This window comes from Agelaius phoeniceus, chromosome 1, assembly GCF_051311805.1.
Source record: "Agelaius phoeniceus isolate bAgePho1 chromosome 1, bAgePho1.hap1, whole genome shotgun sequence".
NCBI lineage: Eukaryota > Metazoa > Chordata > Aves > Passeriformes > Icteridae > Agelaius > Agelaius phoeniceus.
The window spans coordinates 46,156,176-46,179,117 of NC_135265.1; the positions used below are offsets into that span (position 1 = coordinate 46,156,176).

The following is a 22,942-nucleotide window of genomic DNA, read 5'->3' on the forward strand; positions in this document are numbered from 1 at the left end:
GTGCATTCTGTTAACAATAGTAATGACAGAAACAAATACATATTTTGTCATCTCTTTTTGTTTTTTAACATGTGCAATACTTTTTTTTACTTTTTCAGGTCATAAGATATGCATTTAATGTAATTTTTTTTCCTTTGGCTAATTTCAAATAGGTATTTCGTCCCCAGGTAGTCACAAAGGAGTTTCTTTTCAACTATGGCATCTTACTTGTGAGTATAAAATACAAGATAAATATTTTTACAAGATATACCTATGCAAAAAATTTTGGAAGTTACTTTAATTAAATAAAATTTCATTAAATTTCTAAATTGGAGAGAGAAGTTTATTCTGAATGTATATTTTAAGCTTTGGTTGTATTCAAAACTTTCTATATAATCAAAAAATATTTTCTGTAGTAATCTATTTATTCAAAGGGAAACTCTGTACATATTTGATAAACTGAGAATTTCCTGTGGGCTTTATTTTTGAATAGCAAAGTTTAGTTCTAAATTGCATAAAATATTCTCTCTGGAATTTCCTACTAGTATTTTATGAGGAGAAATGAAAGGGGAATTATAATTAATCTGTATTTAAGGTATTGTTTCTTCTTGTCACCTTTTTCTTCTTGCCAGTACTTCTAAACTGTGTTTAGTTTATGGAAATCTATGGAGCTAAGATACTGAACTCACTTGACATTTACAACCTATTTCTGACATTACCCATAGAAAATGAACTTTTTAGGTGTGCCACTGGATAGTACAAGAGAAATGAAGTAGTACAGTTCGAATTTGATTTCCTCATATGAAAACAATTGTTTATGTTAAATGAGAAAAAAGGGGATATTTTAAATTGCATATCAGAGTTAAGCCAGTACTTTTAAGTGCATGAGGTCCTAAATGACAAATAGATATTGATCTCCAGATAGCATGAAGAAATGGTTTGCTACAAACAATTAGATTCAAGTTATGCGTTCAGATTCACTTCTCTTTCTCCTTTGACTCTTTATTCCAAGAAAATGGGGTGTAATTTAGCTCTACTAAAATATTTGTGTAAAAATTAGCATTAGAATGATGAAAAAAGATTTGAAACTGTAGATGTTGAATTACAAAGCCCTTTCTCCCTTTGAAGCATTTCTAACTAGGCAGTAGATTTATTAGTAGTTTTCAATCAACCTTCTAGAAGGTGAAATTCTTCTGTCAACAATTTAGGTACAATGAAAGTTTCCTTTTGATGTTACTCCAGGTTGTTTGAACTACTGACTGAGGAAGTCAGGCTAGTTATAGTAGTACAGCTTTCCTCTGAAATCAAGGAGGAGCACATTACTCAATGTTTCCTATGTCTTGTCCTGTCTCCTTTGAAAAAGGCAATTCAGGAACTTACATATACTGTTTAAATGTACACATGAAAAATGGAGAGACAGCACTATATCAAAAAAATTAATATCAAATTTAATCCATTTTATGCAACTGTGTTATGATATAACTAATATAATTACATCTGGAAGAGTAACTAAGCATTCTATCTACTCTAGAAATTTTGAGTTTAGCAACATTCCTACTGACACCTATAAAGGGACATTCAGTCATCACCCTGTACTTTTTCAAAATACAGTGCTATAACTGTGCTATAACTGAGGCCCCTAAGACTTTAGCAAGGCAGTCTTTTTGTTTGTTTTGTTCTTTTTTTTTTTCCCTGATTTATTCAATAGTCTTGTTCTTAACAGTAAGAAATTATGCGGAGTGGAAAGATGTGTGCTTGGGATCTGGATGGAAAAGAAGAGTTATTTTCCTGTAGTGGTTGTTCATTGAGAATTTTTTTTCATGCTGCTTTGAAGTTACTTCCATCATCACTGTAATTTTCAGTAGTGTTGAGCAAAGAAATTGAGAGGGAGTCGGGACAGTCCTTTCATGTTTTCTGCTGTGAACAGAAGTACATACCATGCCCCAAAGGCACAGCTAATAGCAGGCTCCTGCTAGTGTGCACAGGGCACAGACTCACCTGTAGCAAAATACACATATACCATTTCTCTCCATTGCTTGAAAAACCCCAGATAGTTGCATTTCTTTAAATCACACGTTTTCCCTGTGTTTCTAATATACAATTAATAAGCATTAGTAGCCAGAACAATTTTTGCACCAACATATTTTGATGTTTTCAAATCAGTCTTGAGACTATGGTTGTGTGAAACTGTTTAAAAATGAGCAAAGAAAATAATTTGCTCTCTTCCAAATCAAGTTAATTAGATAATACCTAGTAATTTTCTTCAAATGATCAGGAGGATAACTTTTTTTAATAGAAGCACTTGTTTTTTATGACTCTTTCCAAGGTGCTCTCAAATAATGAAATATAGAATTGGTTTCTAAGTGTATTTTTAATTAGAGAAGAATCCTTCAGATGTTACTTACATATTGTGATAAAGATAACCCATGTAGAAACTTCTTCCATTTTAATATGTAATAAGGAAAATTTAATTTGTAGTGAAATATAAAAGAATGCCATATTCCTAAATACTACATTAGTTAAAAAAAGCATACTACATATTCTGCTGAGAATTTTCTTTCCTTAGCGAGTCTTAATAACATCTTTTGCATCCCAATGAAATAAACAGCTATGCATAGAAATGAAAGCATAAGAACAGTGAGTCTAATTGTGCAATATTTACTTAATCCAGATTATTAATATTTTATTGACCCTGTTCCTTAATATGATGACTAATTTAGGTGAGTTTTAATGGAAAGTTATATATGCATTTTTGCGTGCTTTCCTGAGTATAACTGCATCCATAGCATGTATAGCAGCATGGAGATGAAAAAGATGGTACAATAAAAGAAGATTGCGTTTTCTGAAGGGTCTTTGGTCATTTTAGTGAGTTATTTTGACATAGCCACATCCAAGGTTGTTCAAAGTCTTCTAAGAAATTATGGTTCTCTGTTAACAGTGAAAACATTTAATTACTGTCTATTTAGCTAGAAATGTTATGATTTCTGATACTAGTCAGAGCAATGATCCTTACTGTACTCCGCATTCAAGGTTCCAAGAGCATTACAGACTTGCAAAATTAGATCAGCTAGATCATTGGTACTTTCAGTTTTAGTTAATTATTATGAATGTAGGTGCAATAATATTTTGTATTTACGCAGTTTTCAAAGAATTTCTTGTTGTAATTATTCAGTGATTTTGCTTTTTAATATTTTTTCCCTGAAGAGTTTTGACAAAAATGCTACTTCTTTTGCAGGAGTTCATCCGATCAATAGATTCAGGAGAAACAATCTTGGATAGAGCAATAGGTGGGGTAAACTATGATATTGCAGTACTTTTAGACATAGATATTCTAACTATTGAATTTTATGAAGGAATATGATTACTTTGACCAACAGGGCAAGCTGCATCAGAAGAATTGATTAAGACTACTTTAATGACCTTTGGAGCAGTAACAGAGCATCCCAGCTTACTGATGACCCATCGCTTGACTGTAAGTCTGACAGCAATTTAAATAGTTGCAGGCTGATAGGCCTAATTCCATTTATAAATAGAAAGTTTTGAAGATTTAGAAACTGTTTAAAATATAGTTTAAAATATGTTATGGTTCTATTTGACAGGAAAAATACTTATTGTTTATAGAGAATTTTCAAAAAAGCAGCAAGACATTCAGTTTACTGTATTTTGTTGAGAAATCAGAGGGAGAATGATAAGAACTTAGAGTTTAGAAATAGTGGTTCTTGATTCTGTAAATGTTTCTTCAGCTTCAATGCAAATATGTTGCTATATATTAGTGAAACTTTCACCACTATTTATGCTTTTTACATAAACATATGCTTTTAACAACAACATGGCTTGGAAACACCACCTCTGAGAGAATTGATCCCATTCTATCATATGAGGGGGTAGTAGATATCAGTAGATATCATATCTACTGATAAGGTCATCAGTAGCAGTTATGGTGTTGGGGTTTTTCTGTTGTTGTTTGTTTACTTGCTTTTTAAGTCTAACAGATTTCTTACTTAAAAATTTCATTAGAATTACCAAACATACTGTAAGCTTCTTACATCACTGAGTTTTGTTTTCTTTGAAATTCTTGGTTAAAACATTCTACTGTGAGCTAAGCTAGTTGAAGGCAGAACAATTAAGTTGTGAAATGGTTGTCAGCAAATCAGGAGGTCTGAATGGTTGAATCAATGTTTGACAAATCATCATAACCTATACCAATGCATTTTTGTGCTTGGACTTTCACCAAATTACAATCCACCATACTTGCTGAGATGACCATTTGATTCAAATTGAATCTTATGTGTTTGTATTGGAATTATTTAAGGGCACACACTCAATATAGCACTTACATGAAGAAAGACACCAGCAAATAAATAAGAATGAGGGATGTTAGGGATTGTGCTAGATATGAATGGGTGATTTTATAAATCAAGTGTTTTTAGAATTTGAATCCTAATTGGTGTGTGTGTTATTTGAGGATTTAGATTATAAAGTCTTAACATGTGAAAATAGTAAAATGAATCCAAAATATGAATTGGAATTTTAAAACGTTTAATATGATTTTTTTCATGGATTCTCACAAGAGTGATATTCAAGAAAATTATCCTTATGCAAAAAAACCTAACCAATTAGTAGTCAGAGGGGAAATAGTACTGTTCAATTTACTTTAATATGGCAACAGTGACCTAGAAATGAAATGTTAAGTGTAGGTGAAGTATGAATGCCTACTGATAACTCCCTACATTCCTGTCACCCTGCTTCTCACTATATCTGTATCCCTCTAGAATCACCTCAGTTTTAAAAAATAATTGCTTTACTTTTGTGAGTTACCACTGTGTCTTATATTGACAGATATATGTACCATTTTTTATGGGGGTCCATCAGCACTGGCTGAAATTGTGATACCTTGTGTCAGCACATGAAATGAAATTCCTCTACCTGTTTCAACTTTAATGGTCTGGGGATTTTCTGTGGAAGAGACAATTCCTCTTTACAACTCTTCTTCCCCTATGCCCATCTCCACATTTAGCAGAACTTTTTCCTGAAGCAAGGGAGTGACTATCCTAGTCTCTGTTAAGTAACCCGTGGGTCACAGTAGGGGAGTTTTAAAGTATCTAGATTTCTGGGGAGCAGTTTACTTCAGTTCATGTGCAGGAGGTTTTAGATGTTTATTTAAAATCCATCTCAACATATCAGTTATGTAGTTAGAGATAAAACTTCCTTTCTAACCATGATTGTCCAGTAATTCTTTTGTAGTTTCCCTGGTTTGGGTATAAAATTGTATCCTTGTCAATGAACAGCTTTTACAGCTTTTTTTTTTTTTTTTCCTTTTTTTTCTTTTTTTTTTTTAAGAAAATCTGTTACTTCATATGCTGATTTTCATAAATAACAGTTCTTGCTAATTTAAAAGAGCCCTCTTGACACTCAGCAAATAGTCATTCAGACATAAAATAAAGTGGAGAAATTGCCTTGCATTTTTTATGTTAAATTCAAGAAATTGTCCATTGTAATTAATAATCTCTAACCACATCTGCCACTAGTGGTGCAAACAGTAATTAGTTTAATACTATTTACGAAGTCTAGTGTGCTAATTATACTTGAATGTACAGCATACATTACTTTAGAGGAAAGTGGTACTTCATCTTCTATGATGCATACAGACTATTTTTGGAATTGCTGTTGCTCGAGGGATATCTTCTAATTGCTGCTGGCTGAGCATGACTGGAATCTATGAATATAAATTCCAGCACACAGCAGAATGTTGTGCTTTTTTAAAATGTTGAAGCAAGACATGTTCAAGTTTCCAGATCAATATTTTAGTATTACAGTTGTTAATAGGACACACTTTTACTGGAGAGAAATTGAAATCCTAGGCTCAGCTCAGAAGGATGAACCTGGGCTGCTCATTTAGGCCAAGTTGTTTACAAGCAGGATTTTAGGGAGTGAGGCTGGGTGAAGGCCAAAACCTTCTTAAGAGGATGCATTTTTTTTCTGCTCTTACTGTGATAATGCTCCAAAGTCTCTAACCAGAAATGAAATGCATTTCTAATAAAGTTTAATTAATGTAATAAAAAGTGGGGCTGTAATGAGCAAGCAGAACCAGAAAGTTTTTCATTTGAGTTCTGTTTTTAGTTTAACTAAAGTGAAAATTGTTTAAACTAATAGGAATTTAATAGCAACATCTCAGTTTCATTCCCACTTGGAGAATTACTTGTTCTGGGGTTTAGTTTATGTTTGATTTACTTTTGTAGTCGTACTTTTAACAAAGAAAATAAAATAAATTGTGGGTTTCTGTGGTTAAATTTCTGATTACCATCAACCTGAAGTCAATTATTGAGGAGATTAATTTCTGTGGAGACTGACTGTATTAGATATTGCAAAGTGTGATAAAGTCAATGGAAATTAATTGACAGTGCTTAAATGAAAGCCAGCAGTGAGCAGTAATTTCATTTTGCATGCAGATTAAAGTAAAGAATTACAGTAAAAGTGACTTGGTAAATTTTTACAAAACCAGATTTTCAGGTATGCAAGTATGATGTTGAAGATCATTAGGAAGAGTCTGTATAGACTGGAGTGAAATATTAACCTCAGTTTCTCAAACTGGTACAAGTCCAACTACTTGTTTTTTCCACCTATCTAAAATGTGAACGTACTTACTAAATTCAGATACTAAGTGTTATAATAATATTGATTTTCCAATTTTGAAAGATTTAGATATAAGATATAAGATTTAGGTATAAGATTTAGATATAATTAAGTGGAAGAAGACACGCTGACTATAATTTGCATTTTTCTATTTTGTGTTAAGTATATTTATTTGCCTGAAAAAGGGACATGCTCAAATTCAGAGCACTTAAGACAGTGAAGAAGCTCATGATGGCAGACGATTCCTGTGGGAGTCCTTTCTATGCTCCAACTAGCTCCCAGAAATGATCTGTGTACTACACATATAATCTTCTACCCAAAACATTTAAGTTGTTCTCTGGTTAAGGCCAAAGTTGTCAGCAGTGATTCTTTTCCTCAAGGTTTTAAAACTTACTTTTAAAAATCAGACTAAAATGAAAGCAACTAAAACATGATAAGTTGCTTGATGGGAAGTCAAGGGAAAAGTCATATGACAGTGAAACCTACTGTTTGACAATATGGGAGTTATTAGTTTCAATAAAGATGACAACACAAGGGTTAGAAACTTCTGCAAGTGCTTTTTTCTTGGTTCAGCATGAGTGTTCCTCATCCACAGGCTATTCTTATCTAACCACTGACATCTTAATTTTGTCAGTGTAGGATGTGACTATATGAACATATTGTACGGAAGTTTTTCAATCACATTCCCTTTTCAAGTAGATTAAAATACTACACTGCATGTGGCTTTCTGTCTATTAAGCTAATCCAGATGACATGAGACTTCTTCATGAAACCAGTTCTCTACTAATTGGCATATTGAGTCAGTCAATCAATGCTGTCTCTTCCCAGAAATAAGAAAAAAACCAAATCCTCAATGAAGATTCTGAAGAATTTTTAAATAAAAATTACAGAAGTGTCATCTTTCTTCCCAACCCATTCTAACATGCATTAGGTTATTTTTTCTGCTACATTCTGAAAGATTACTGATGATATTAAAACATTGAGGAGTGTGCTGTGCTTCGAGCAAATGCTTTGAGAAGTGTGAAGGCAGGAAGAAAGATGATTTGGGGTTGGAGCATATCTCTCATGAGGAAAGGCTGAGGGAGTTGGACCTGTCCAGCCTGGAGAAGACAATTGAGAGGGCACATCATTAATAAGTATAAATATCTAAAGGCGGCAGGGTGGGGGGGCTGTCAAGAGGATGGAGCCAGGCTCTTCTCAGTGATGCTTATACCTCACTAGTCAAGTTTTCTTTGCAGAAATTACTCGGCATTATGGAGACAGATGTTCTGGCTCTGGATAGAATACTTGTATTTCCAAAAAGGTTTTGACAAAGTCGTGCACCAAAGACTTCAAATTCATTAGTGTCCCTGCCCTCTTACCCACAGGCTAATCAACCTCTAACTAGTTAAAATTTACTAAGTGGAGAATAGAGATTAGTTTTTAAAAATTTAGGTGTTTTAAGAGAGGTGCCTTAGAAAGGTTTGTTGCAAAATGTGCTGCTAATCCAGAAAAGGAAATGAATAGGGAGGTGACAGAACTGACTGATGACACTAAATTATTCACAGTAGTGAAAATTAAAACTGACAGAGAAGTTGCAGAAGGGTTTTAGATTTGACTGAAAGGAAAATAATGACATGCAATTCAATACTGATAAATGACAAGTAATGGACATGGGGAAAGTAATTTCTACTGTACATATGCAGTGTCAAACCCTAAACTACTTGTAACTTCTGTAAGTCTTTCGGCATTATTTTTCTATGGAAATGATAGCTTTATACTAAGCAGTAAACAGAAAGACAACTAGATTATTAGAAATTACTAGTGAATGATCAGACAAAAAAGCAGAAAATGTTGTGCCATGGTGCACTCAGGTCTCAAATACTGAATGCAGTGGTCATTCAGTCTCAAAGGGAATTAAGTTTATCAAGAAAAAGTACAGCTTGATCATGCAAGAAGGGTCTGTGTAGAAAAGAACATCTTGGAAACAAAATACTCTGTAGTGTATGGCATGAATGCCATGGGAAGGATGAATTGGAAATAATCATTCATGCTTTTTTAAAAGTAATAATATGTGGGTATCAAATCAGCTGGTTTAAAATAAGCAAGGATATGTCTTCATAAGGCATAACTGAAGTGTAAAATGCAGTGCTGTAACTATTGCACATGCTAACAGTATAAATACATTTAAGATAGGATGGGACAAATATATGGGAGAAAAGGCTAAATGCAAAAATACAGAAACATCATCAGCTTAGGAAGTTTCTTAATTCAAGAGGTACTTTTCTAGAAACTAGATGTGTGTTTTATGCTTGGTCTATTTCTCATGCTCTTCTTCAACTCCATTCCAGCTGTCAGAAACAGGATTACCAGGTTTGAGCTATGGTTGTTTTTTTTTTTTTTTGGTCCTGTACATATATATTATAGTTAGGAGATGTGAATGTAGTGTGTATGGAAGTTTCTAGAATTTCATTGCTGTTTTGGGTAGATAACAGCACAGTTATGGCAGCACCACCTTGGAATGCCATCATTACAGAATTATGTAGTGGTGGTTTTGTGCAGCTAAGGATGTATCATGAACTGAATATCAGTCTATTTAAAAGGTGGTAGGAACTCATCTAGAGCTATAATCATGTTCAACCTATTTAGTCTGTTTAGGCTTAAAGAAGAATAATTTCCTTTTTTTGTTGCTCAATCTCAGTGATAAAGACTGAGACAAAAAACCTGTATCTGATTTATTTTCATGCATATATGGAGATTTGATTCCACACATATCAGCAGCCATTCAAAAGAGGAATAAATAAATCCTTGTCTGAATATTCTCCTATTTATTTCAGTGCCAAAATACTAGTACCATTCTTCTCTGTACATCAATGACAGACACGTTTGCAATTTACTGGTGAATTTGTTAAAATATTTTATGTGTTGTTGTACTTCAGTTTATTTCACCTTAATATTCATGTGCAAAGTTCATACCTTATTTACAAATTTATATACACATTAGTGAAAAACAGTGACCCAAATAGCATGGAGAGAAGATTAGGGCTATGGAGTTAGGAAGTATCTAATTTAAGGTTCATATAAAATTTAATATATGCTTCCCCCTTCAGCGTATGCTTTCTGATATACTTTTTCATAATAAAATAATTTTCCATAGGATTAGTGCTTCATTTAGTTGATTTCCCCACCACACTGAACTGACATGAGGCAAACACCTTTTATGGAGAATTCCTTTCTGAACAGTTTGTTTACTAAAACTGAGGTTTGTGTTAGGAAAAGTTCAGACTAAACTACTACAGTCATTTAAGACCTAAAGAATCTTCTTTACGATAACAGTTGAAAATATATTTCTCATAGAAAACACTTACGACTGGCTTAACTACATTCACTAATGTGGAAAGACTACTGTTAATGCTAGATTAAAGTGATAGAAGATTTTAAGTTTTAGAAATTGAAATTGCATCGTACTGTTGTATACTGTCATCTTAATCGGTATAAGTCTGAGTCAATGCTTCTGCTGTTGAGTGATTCATAATATCCAGGGACTCTAGGTTGGTTCAGATAATCAAGAGCTGCTTCTTTTCCTCTTTTCTGTTTCACACCTTTAATTTACCACTTATATGTGCTTCTTCATTTGAGAAGCTTTGTAGTAGTTGAACTGGTTTCTTCGACTGAAAGGTCTCAAGTTCACACAATTTTTTTCCTACCTCACTGTTATGTTATAGCTGATACATTACCATGTGCAGAACAGTTTAGAAACCTGCACTAATGGAGTTGTTGGAATGCAGTGCAATTTTATTATTTAATCAAAAATACAATGAAATATGTTTTTCAAATATGATTTTCAAAGATATAATTTTGAAATATGTATTTCAAAATTATGAAATGTTACAAAAGTCACTGCATCTATGATATATAGCATTATCTATATAGGTGTAAAGGCTATTTGTACTTGCAAACTTGTACTAGTTTGGCTTCCATACCCCAAGCAGAATCCTTTTACTTCTTTTATTGAAAGTCTGTAACAAAAGCATTTTGTAGTAGTTTTTTTTCAGAAATGAAAAAAGCTAAAGTAAATGAGTCCCTTAATGTCAGAGATTGATTTAACAGAGTCCACCAACCAGCAGTGAAAGAGTTGCTAACTGCAGTTATTGCTGGCTAGAGGCTAACTTCAGTTAGTGACCCTTTTCATATGTACTTTCAACTTCTATAGATGTTTCTTATTAGTAGCTGCATGTATCTAGGGAAATTTTATCTTCTCATATTAATTACTGAAACAAAACACATGAGAGAGTATAACGCAGTCTTGTTACACCAAATCCTATCCATGGTGCAGTGAAAATCTACACAGCAATTTTCTTTGTATAAGTAAATCTTAGGAGGTGTGCATCCATGATACATGCTTAAAAATTGCAGGGCTGTTCATCCATCCTCTTCCCAAAACCCAAGCATGACCTGTCTAAATAAATTATATTTTACCAGTGATTTAAGAATTAGAAACTCTCTTACAGAGATGACTAATAATACACTGTTTTGTAACTGAGCTGTAGCCTAGTTTATCATCAGTTGATTTCAAATGGACCTGAGCTGACTAGTCCTGTGACAGAGGATAGATTTGTAACAATACCCTCATGGACAACAAAAAGTTGACTGGATAATATTTTTCATTGTGCAAGTCTTTAGTAATGTAAATTTACATTTTAGTGGAAGACTGTGTGTTACCAGAAGGGAAGAAGTTAAAATATTTTCAGTAGTCCATATTAAGCTTATGGATGTTTCCTTAGAGGTAATACATATTTTCTGATGTATTTTAATTCTGTGCCATTCTGTTTTTCATCTGAACTCTATTCAATGATTAGTGTATGGATTAAAACATCAGGATTAAGATACTCTAATACTCTTTTTTCTTAATATCTTACATCTGCACTGAATTCTGTACTTTAAGTTAAAAGTCCCTGTCAATGAATTATACCAAAGTTACTGTTTTTTTCTATATAAAAGTACATTAATATCTGTAATTTTATGGCAGTTTACCAGAGAAAAATTAACTTGGTGGCTTTATAAGAGTGATTATGGCTGAATTTCCATGATTATTCACTTCTTTGTTTAAGGGCTTTAGCAGCAAAATAAACATAGATGATAGTGTATCTCTGTTCTATCTTTTTCCTCTGTGAGTGATCTAAGCCACATCTTTCTAATTCTCTGTTTTAGGTTGAAGACTCTATTGTCCCACCACTTGTTTCTTTGGTCCACAGTCAGAATGGTAAGTACAGACATATCAGCTACAGTTTCTATGAATTCCACAGTTTGTTTTAATTATATTTCAGTGTGGTCACATTCTTGGCACCTTTATTTTCAAGTGGAATGGAGACTCTTGAGCTTGCGGTTGCTCTCAGAAACCACATCAGTGCTTTTAAGCCACGAAGTCATGGGTGAGGAGAAAGAGGAGAGCCTCAACTCAAACAACAAGCTTCTGTCTCTCATTAGAGATTTACTGCTGCCTCAGTAAGTATAATATTGCTCCAGTAATGGGGATTAACTTGATACACCAACCATTTTGACAGTATATTTGTTTTAGCCATCCTTCACATGGTTTATGGTCAAATGAGGCCTCTCTTTTCATGCCAACTTGCAGGAGAGGATAAAGAGAGCTCTCTGTGTTATGCACACATTGACTGTGAGCTGGTAACATCTGTGAGTAGAGGGAAGGAACACAAGACAAGTATAGTAGTGATGAGTCATCAGTCGTATTTTACATTATTCTCATAATGCTGCAGTGTATTTTTCTATGTTGTCCTCAAAAGTTAATAAGGGTCAATACTCAGCTGCCCCAAGTGAGAAAATTGTTTACCACCCCTACACTAAATAAGTGGAAAAAGGCTGGAGGAGTGAATGCTGGATTATGATCAGAAACCCAGTGTCTTTTCCAAATATGAGACTTTCTCTGCTAATTGAGTAATGTTCTTACAGTTTGAGGATCAATGTTTTATCCATGTAAGGTGCGTAGACTTTTCTCTCTGACAGAGAATTGGATGGAAATCTAACAGTTCTGTAGAGAAACTTCAACACCTTTCTTCAAAATTTTTTCTTCTGGGCAATGTAGGGGGTATCAGTACAAATTAAAATGGCAACTGGAAATATTATTTTTAAAAGAGAGTATATTTTATTATTAAAAGCATTATTAAAAGCTGCCAGATAATTTTCTTCAGATAGGGGAAGTCAAAGGAGAGAGTTCTGTGCTTGCTCTGAAGCTTGCCCTTTGTAGACACGTCCATCTTACACAATGTTTCTCATTGAACAGGGGGATGTGTGTTTGGAGGGAAGTGTCATGCTAATTACAAACTAGAAGGAAAACAGCCAATTAACTTTTGTCTTCAAGCTTACTAGCTCACTGGAGTGGAAGGGCTTTTTGGCCTGAGACTAAATATGATCCTATGTTGGGGACTTCAGCTGTGCCATCTTAGCATGCACTGTATGGCAGATGTATGAAAAAGGGTCTTAACAGCAGCTCAGGATCTTGAATCCAGGGTTTAAGTAATTCCTCAATCAGTTTCCCCATCTCATTAATAGAGATGAGAAGAGAGAGGTTCTAAGAGTCAGAGTAATCTACTTGTGAAGATAATGTAGAGCTCTATCCCAAGAAATATGAGTTACTTGAAAACTTGAAGTCTCTTGAAACTGAGATAGAACATTGGAGGCTGAAGAGCTTTTTGCTGATACTGTTTAGTCTTTCTGTTGTGAGGTAAGGGATGGGAAAGAATCCAACTCAGTTGGAGGACAGTCAAAACAGGGGAGATATGTAATGGTCACTTTTCGTGGGCACTCTGCGGAGCTAAGTAGATATTCCTACCCGTTTTGAATCTACTGAGAGCTGTTGAAAATGGAAGGGAGTAACATCTCGTTTTAATATGGGATGTTCTTTTCAGGGAAGATTGTAATATTCAACATTTGTGTGTATATTTTATTCCTATAAATATATTTCTCAAATTAATTTGTTTAACTGTAAAACTGACCCTTGAAATAGAATGTGGGTCACTATGAATAAAATATAAGTAGATTTCATTTTGAGATAAATGCAGGAGTGCAGTGATAACTACTTTTTTCTCATCTTCTGCATCATCAATAAAATGGTAATTTCATTAAATATTTGTGCATTTATAGATTACAAAGTTAGCTTCTTCATAGGGTTTTGATTGAATTGAATGAAACAGTGTCATTAAATTTCAGTTCATTGAAAGATTATCTTCCTGAACGTTTCATAACCAAGATGAAACCTGCAGCTATAGACAGTGAATAGATGGCAAATGCTTTATATCCAGATTTTTAAATCAAAAATGGAAACATCAGCTCTATTTAATTTTAATTTCTAACATTCCTAGTTATCTATCATTAAAAATTGAGCCAGAATCAGCAGAAAAAGAGAAGTGTGTAAATAAAGTTATATTTCATTTGAAGGCTTGTGTAGCTTATTCTCAGTAGACTACCAAGCCAGTTCTGCAAGTATGAAATCCAGGATGCTTGACATAATATTCTTTTTTTAAGAGCTTAAGAGGGTCTACATCCCTAAATCTTTAGTTCCTTTTGCCAAAGTTGTTTATAGAAAAGATTGACAAAATAACTCCTTATAATGTAGTACCTCAAGTTCACAAAACCCTTATAAAATGCCCCCTACAGCTACTTGTGGGGGGATAGAATGTAAGAGAATAAAGATAGTGTAGAAGGCAATCTCACCCCTGAGGCATTACAGCTGTGCTAATCGCCAAAGATTAAGAACAAGCCTGCCCTTAATAGGCCACAGGTGTGTCCAATAAGGATGAGTGCTATAGAAGAGTGGGTTAGCTGGGTGAGAAGAGAGTTGGAGTTTGTTGGCTGTGCTGTGAGGAGTCAGTGCTGTAAAGAGATGCCCATGAGAAATAACCAAAAAAGTATGGAGCTTTTTCAGTAAGATAACAGCTACTGTTACTAAAGTGTTCTGTGTTAAGTGGCAGTGAAATCATTTGATGACTCATTCATTTAAGAAAGTATCTCAAGTGTAGTATATTTTCCCTTTTGAGAAGATTCATATATTCATAGCTCCTAATGGCCCTTATTTAGTCAATGTGTTTATATTAATTGCTAAGACATTGACTCTAGTTATCTGTGTTTTCTCATGTGGTATTTGGTTTGATGGATCACTGCACCTTCCCTTAGAAATATCTTTTCCTAGTATTGTTTTGGGGGAGGAGAGAAGAGAGTTTCAAGGAAAAGGAAGTGAAGTGAGACTCTTTTATTGATCCTCAAGAAATTAGGTTGCTAAGTGTGCTAAGTAATAAGAGTATCTCTCAAGTGTAATACATAGAAAGCTTAAAACTCTTAAGGTGGACCTTGTTTAGGGAACATATTGATGTGTTAATGTAAACAAGTATATTGCCAAGTGTCTGATTTTTAAGCTAGCATGGCTGATTAATTTATAACTGCTGTCAGGAATTACAGTTTTGGAGACTTAAATCCACATCTTATGCAGTGAAAGATGACTCCTGTTATCTGAGTCATCTGATAGCATTTTTGATTGCCTCAGAAGATTTAGTTATGGGCTCTGAAAAAAAAAAAATTTCAAGTCCCATTATGTTTGGTAGGAATATATATTGCTCATATGTAGGGCTTTTAGGATCAGTGTCTACTAACGTATTACAGTATTTTCTTCTTTTATTAAGAAACTTTTATTGACCAGTGAGAAAGGATTTTCTTTGAGAAACTGGAATCTGTTCTTTATAAAAGAGATAATTTAATCACTAAAGACCTGAAGCCAACACTGACTTGTAACTGATAGTTTTGTAGATACTCTAATGTGGTTTGCAACCCTACAGTGGCACATTGAAGTATGTAGTAGCCATGACACACTGCCCATAGGCTGTGTGCTTGTGTAGGAGTGTTAGCCCTTGTAAGCAACTCTCACAGGATACATCAAGACTGTGTGACTGGTGTGCTTGTCCCTCCTTGTCATAGGCAAGCAAACCTCTCCCTCTAGATTTCCTTCCTGCACATGTCAGAGTGCTGAGGTGTAGTGTCTATATAGAGGGGAAGAGCTAACACACGGTAGGTACATGCTAGCATGAAGGTGGTGGGAAGTGATCCAGATTCCTCAGTTCACACAGCACTAGGGATCTCAAGATGTGAAGTAAAATTTTCAGTGATTTGCATGATTGCCCCTTCCTCTTATCAGAATACTACAGTTTTTTATTTTGTGGAAGCATTTTGTTGCTCATAACATGGTAACATGCATACCGTGATTTCTTATAATTGATCCTTTCATTTGTTCTTGATTTATTCTTCATGGGTTTTGCTTCTTTTTTTTTTTTTTTTTTTGCAAATGAAGAGATTTACACTTCCTGTTCTATTACTTCCATGTATTTGGAGTAGGATTAGTTGTGTTTTGATATAACTGAGTCCTGAGTCTGTGGTTTTCTATGCTTGCATCTTTCTCGCTTGCATCTTTCTCACTTGCATCATTGTATCCTACTGCCATCCATATACATTTTTGTTTAAATACAGTAAAATCAGCCCTGTGTGTTGGGTGGGCATCACTAGAATGTTAGCAGCAGCAACAAAGTCCATGTTGTTTTTCAACAGTCCGTTTTGTTTTCTTCCCTTACCAAGATTTCCATGAAGTGATACTTGGAAATGTTTTGAAGAGGTTTATCTTGGTTTATTTTCTGCCACAGCTCTCAAGAAACAGTGGTTTGGAGTACTTTTATATTCTTCTGGTCTATATGACTTGGAGAATGAAAGTATGCTGCAGTGAAAGCAATATTTTTGGAAATTTGAGATAAAATATAAACCTCAATGTGAGCTTCTCTCAATTTTGAGAAAAATGACTATGTATACAAAATATAGAGCTTAATCATATATAATTTGGTTGATCATGTTCCTAAGCACTCAATAAATCTTCTACCTGATATTTTGAGGCTCATTTACTACTTGTCTCTTGAAGAATAGATTTTTTATGTGTAAATAATATAGATCAATAAATAGGTCTTGCACCTCTAGACAAGGTGAATATTTTATAAATATATTTTACTATAATTTATAGTTATAAAACATGAATGTTTTCTATATATAACCTGAAAATCTATATATGTACACATATATACGCAGAAGCATGTGTATACCTATTTTATAGTTATATCTCTCTCTCTAAAAACATATTCTCTTATTAATGCTGCTTTTAAATTTAATCTGATGCTGGTTTTAAAATACTGTTTCTAAGTGAGTCTTGTTTGTTGCTTTGTACAATTTGAAACAGCCTTGTATTTCAATTGTAGTTATAAAGTTTGGAAATGGGAAATGATGAATTTTTAGTATCAATTTTTGATGTGTATCTCTTGACTTCTTTTCCCCCCTCTCTTTCTCCCCCTTTCCCCCCTTGCCTTTCAGGTATGAGCACATTCTGCTGGCTCCAGACCCAGTACCAATGTATGCTCTGAAACTGCTGGTGGCCCTGACTGACCGCAGCCCTGCTTCTGTGAGGTGATACAATTACACATTCTCTGTTTCTCTTGGTTACTTCTCTTTCAGTTTCTCCTTTCCTATTAGGGATCATCAATAACAGATCTCACTATTGTACTTCTTTGACTAGCACTATGATTTAGAAAAATCATTGGAGAGTTTTTGTTATTGAACACATCTTACATCTTTTGTGTCCGTTTATATGATCTTGGTTATTTTAATCTGGATTTAGCCAATGAAACACTAGAGACAATATCTGAAGAATTTTAATGTTAAAAATTATCTTTAAAAATGTAAAAAAATCCCAAAGCAAACCTAAAACATTATCAAAATTGTTGTTCAACTAAACATATTTGTGACTAGGACAAAGATGGTGTGTTTCTAAATGTTTACACCAATCAATTCACTTGAAAACTGGTCAATTCTCCTGCAAATATATCTACCCTTAAAATTCCTGAATACAAATTTTAACTTTTGATATAGGTAGACTCAGTATATTTAGACATATCCTAATATCTCTTCCTTCTTGTTTCAAAATTTAGACTGTGATGGACAGGAAAAAAAAAAAAACTGTGTCATACATACAACTTAAACTGTGTGAGTTGATAGTAATAAGGAGGGATCTCTATGTGTTCCTGGATATGCCCGAAAAATGTGGTTATTCTTGTCATTGGCTATTGTCTCTTTGTGATGTCTGATAGTGTTATGGCTCAGAGGTTGATAAGCATTGTACTGTCTTGCTTTGATTGATTGAAATGAGCACAAGGAAAAAAAACACAAGGAAATTTAATTTGTTTTCCCACTTTTTATTACAAAAGATGAAACATCCTCTTTTGATCTTTTATGATGCTTCTGGGAATGGTGCTTTACTATACTAGTAGACTACAAATTAACTAGGAAATAGGGAGGCTTGAGATTTTAAATGTTTTGAATTGTATAAAACAGTTTTCATTGTAAAGAAGCTGCTTATACTGCTGTAAGATTTTATGTATTCTAGAAACAAGTAGAACAGCTTTTCATTTTTAGATTTAACCCACAGATATTCTAGTACTGTAAGAGTTATGAAGAATACTTGTGTAACCATAATGCTGGTTCATTGATCCTCATGGTCATCTGGCACCAAACAGGAAATTTTTTTCTTAATATTATTAAAGAGAAGCTGTGAATAATCAATGAACTATTAATAATTTGAAATACCAGTATGTCCAGCACTATTCTTTAAGGATTGGCTATCAGATTCCAGATTCTAACTCATCTGTAATTGTTGTGTTTCTCAAATACTTTACAAGTCCTCTTTTACTTTCACTAAATCATGTGTTTGGCTGGGTTTCTAAAAGAGCACAGTTTAGGCAATTCCCTTGGTCTATTTTTTTCCTTATTCTTTGGCTTCCCAATAAATTTTGCAGGAAGTAGCCAATGCTTCAAAAGCACGAGAAAGGTGAATAATATATTCATATTCATACAAATTGCTGGTGAACAAAATGGAAACCAGGTACATGCTATGGTGAACACTATATGGCAATTGGTTGTGTTTTGGTTCAATGAGTAATTAATCAGTATTCATGAAGCTCAAAATTACTCAAGGCATATGCTTTCTTTTGCTCCTTTCATTAGACAGATGGAAAGTATCTGCAAAAATTGTGATGGAGAGTAAATAAATAACACTAGACAGAAATCCTGTGGGATTTAATTTGTTCTTGGTGGAAAAACTCTACTGCATTTTAGTACTGATGAGAGTGATGTGAGTCACTGCATTGAGTCTCTGTGGCTTCTTCAAGCTTACATTTTACCCCAATGCTTAGCTTTCAAGGATGGATGATTTCTCCTGCAATTTTAAATGAATGAAAGCAGTAGTAGCAAAAAGATTGAAGAATGTCAAGTGACAAATTAGTATTTACCGTGCTGTTGCAATGTCTCTTGAAAATAGTTAATAATATTATTATTTTGATGTAAAGAGTGAATTGGGAGGAGGACAAGGAATAGTCTGTACTTTTATTTACTTTGTTCCATATGATAGCTTGTTCTCAGACATGTTCACCTAACAGATTCTTGCTTTCTTGCTCTCTCTTTAATCATTCTACCAATTTTCTTGCATCTCATTTCTTCTTACCATCAGCTCAGGATTTACCTGTGTGCTCCCTGATAGAGGCATCTGCATTCGAGCAGTTCTTATTTTTGCACTTGAAAGGAGACAGATAAACTCAATTTTTTTTTGTTTCCTTTTTTTTCATAGCTGATACTGTAAATTAGCTAAATTGTGATATCAGAGGAAAGAGATTTCATCTTCCTCCTACTATTTTTGGGCATTTCTGTTTTCTCTTACAGGTTATTTGTTATATATGGCATAGATACAGATACTGAAGTTATGGTTTTGATGTTTTTTAAGCTTATGATAAAATACTGTAGTTACATGTTTTGAATTCCTTTAATTAGCATTTTATAAGAATACAAAAAATACTTTGCACTCTTTGCCATTGCTCCACTGTTGAGGAAATTTTTAATATTCTCTGTTGTAGGAGCTCTTCCACTCCATTGCTTTTCAATTTAGCAGTGAAAAACTCTAGTCATATCCCATTAGTGTGTTGCTGAATTAGATCTCTTACCAGTGTGAGTTCTCTCTTGTGTAAGATGGTAGCTGTAAAAAACCCCAACTTTAATATGTTTCTGTGGACACTTTTAATTATTTGGACATCTAATCATATGAGCATCCACTGGAAGAAAATCCAGTTTCAGAAAAGGATGAGTGTTTTCTTGTCTGTTTTGACCTGAGTGGGTTAGAGTATAATTGAATCAGGTACCCTTTTAGATCACACAACCATTGCTGTCTGATACAACCTCATTTAGAGTTTGTTTACTAAGAAAATAGTAGATGTCGGAAGAGTGAGCTTTGAACCAAATTTGTCCATCAGTTGCCTGTTTTATACTTGGCTCAAAGTAAATAGTCTGGCTTTAAACCTTCTGGTAATATTCTATTGTGGCTCTCCTAAATACTTGTTGCCTTGTCTTCTTCAAGAATTTTTAGTGGTTTGTGACAAGAAAAATTGTGAACATTAAAACCAGTGTGAGATTTAATAGCAGAGTTGATATTTAGCTATATTGAGACTGCTGATTTCAAAAGAAATCCCTGAGATTAAGAATAGTTAAAGAAAGTTAAGCTTTAGTTAATGATTAATTTCTGGACTACCCTGAATTTGCATTATTTTTTTCCCTTTGCATTAATTGTTCTTGATGAATTGTACCTGTGTGTAAACAGTTTTTGGAGGAATAGAACTTCTCACAGTGGGAGCAAATGTCTGCAGCAGGCTGAGGTGTGATTTAACCATGCCACGTCTGCATTCAGAAAGAACAGTATCATAGGTAGCTTGTTCTTCTGTGTGTTTGCCAACTTAATATATAGGTTATATGCATGGATAAGAAGTCAGACATAATCTGTAACGGGTTAGGAGTTTTTTTTGGTTCCTGCTTTGAGTCTTTTATGCTCTTTGCTGTGGTCTGTACCAATCAGATTGCTAGGTTTTTTCCTAGTAGTGAGGGTTTTTTGTGAATTTCTTAGTTTCTCTTATAACTATGGTATACCTATACCTGTATGATGCTCTTAAATGTTTTGACTGTTGTAATAGAATCTATACCGTGCTACTCCAGGTAACTTTTACTGGATCATGATTCTTAAGCTGCCTTTTTGCCTTACAAAGAACCTTACGGAATGTAGCTGTGTGCTCTCTTAGGCAGCTACTTGGCCTACCTTTAGTCGGAAAATCATAGCATTTGGTGACATTAATGTGTCTGAAAGCTAAACCCTCTGAACTATGGAGTCTGAATTTTAGGGGTTGCTAAAATAGACAATTTTGGTTTCAAGGAAGAGAGACAGTAAAGGTAATAGAACAGAAGTGGAGGGAGGAATGTCAGATACTGCATCAGATAATGATCATGGAAGTGGGACACATTCCAGTATTCTATTAAGGGCATTTCCTGAGGGAGAAACACCTAACTAAACACTCATAGTAAGGCACCCTTCTTAGATGTATGATGAAGGACAGGGAACCAAATTAAGAAACCTTTCTCACCTCCTGTCTTTAAAAAAAAGTCTTCCAGATAAATATTAGGCTGCACTAAAAAAGAGGAAAAGGCATCAGAAACCAAACCAGGAAGGTGCTGAAGAGCAACAACAAAAAAATCTCCTGCTTCTAAACACCACAGATCAAGTACCTGTGAAGATGATAGATGGATCAACCTTATACGTTGCAGCAAATTGTCCTGACTAATCAAAGTAACCGTTGTAGTGTCTTTGGAATCATCCAAGAATTGTCCAATTTTCAAATATTGTCAATGCTACTTTTTGTACCTATGCATCATCTCTTAAAGACCATTAAAGGCACATTTTAGGGTTGCTGTTAGGAATAAGTTGATAGTTTTTTCATACACTATTATGATCTACATCAGTGGATCAATTTAGTTACATTCCACTATATTCTGAAGTGGTTTAAAATCTTTGCTCTTGATTTCAAAAAACAAACAGTAAAAAACCCCAAACAAACCCAAAACCAAAACCAAACTCTTTGGATTTCAATGTGTTGCTTTTAATAATTTGTTGATGTTATGCATAGATTGTCTTTGAAGTAGTTTCTTTGCCACTATACTAGAGGTCTAGTGCTTTAGTCCTTCCCTTGATTAATATGGGCTTATGTTAATTGCTTTAAAATACTTTGTTCTTCTCATTAGTCATTTTAATTTCCTAGTTTATGGTTGAGATGCTCATTTTAAAAAAGTAGGTCTATTTCCTTCTATATTACTACTCTCTTTTTATGTGTTGTTTTACTTTCTATAATGAATATGAATAAAATAAAATGGAGTAGTTCTGATAACAGGTAAGCCTTAGGGTCTAGTCCAGCTGAACTGAGCTGTAGAACTACATATTAGAGGTGTACAACATTAGTGAGAAAATCACAATCCAGATGGATTGAGAGAGATTTCCAGAGGATTAAACTGTTTTATTAGAACTTTAGGGAATGTTTATGTAGATTTAGAACATGATTTTGGTTTTGATTATGCTAGTTTCACATCCATGGAAATTGAGTTGTAAAAACCCAGATTTTCCTTTTAGAGAAGTAATGCTAATATAAAACAGCAGAGAATTTTTATGATCTTGCTGTTCCTGTTGTTGGGTGTAATGTTTGCATATATGCTGCTTTATCAAAAACGATCAGGCAGGAAGACTTGCCCAGAAACAGACTCTTGAAATATTTTGTGTCAGCTAATAACAGTGTTGTCAAGTTGCACGTCATTGTAATTCATATCAAAGGCAGTGGTCAGAGTTCATTATTGCAAGGGAGTTCTCATAGTCTGGTCATGTACAGACTGTAATACTAATCACCATTTTTAATGTAAAACACAGCTCCTTAGTGTTGCATTTTATAAAAGTTCCCCTTTAGTAAAGAAATAAGCTATTAACCTTAAACCTGTATGAGGCCAGCAATTTATTTACAGACGCGAACAAGGCGGGGCTGCTAAGAGAGTGTCTCAAGCTGTTTATTTTTTCAGCATTAGTCTCATTACATAGTTATGACAACGGAAAGATGCTCACAATCTCAGCAGCAAGCCAGAAAACTTACTGTTACAACATACTTTATAGGCTTCTCGGCCAATCACACAAAGCAAAAGCATATTGACAGTAGTGCTATCTAATCACCATAAGCACACGTAGTTTTAGTTAAAACAGTGCTTGCTTATTTCGAATACAGTTCTCATTTGTAAGAGACAACACACAGAGCTCCATTCATAAGCTTAACTTGCTTAATATCTTGCTAGATAAACTTTCTGCAACTTAGAAAGCTATTCAGACAAGCACTAATACATAGATTTATTGTTC

The 22,942-nt window shown here is 34.1% G+C and overlaps 1 protein-coding gene across 6 annotated transcripts in view; it reads left to right on the forward strand.

Moving 5' to 3' along the window:
• ULK4 (unc-51 like kinase 4) overlaps nucleotides 1-22,942 on the forward strand; it is a 214,474-nt gene that overhangs the window by 67,542 nt on the left and 123,990 nt on the right. For all 6 annotated transcript variants that reach the window (XR_013182240.1, XM_077178032.1, XM_054639826.2 and 3 more), the window contains exons 25-30: nucleotides 153-209; nucleotides 3,215-3,266; nucleotides 3,357-3,451; nucleotides 11,803-11,854; nucleotides 11,952-12,096; nucleotides 17,005-17,097. Coding sequence is in view for 5 of the 6 variants with exons in the window: in XM_077178032.1 (XP_077034147.1) it covers nucleotides 153-209; nucleotides 3,215-3,266; nucleotides 3,357-3,451; nucleotides 11,803-11,854; nucleotides 11,952-12,096; nucleotides 17,005-17,097 (494 nt within the window). In the remaining variant the exon portion in view is untranslated. The remainder of the gene's footprint in view (nucleotides 1-152; nucleotides 210-3,214; nucleotides 3,267-3,356; nucleotides 3,452-11,802; nucleotides 11,855-11,951; nucleotides 12,097-17,004; nucleotides 17,098-22,942) is intronic.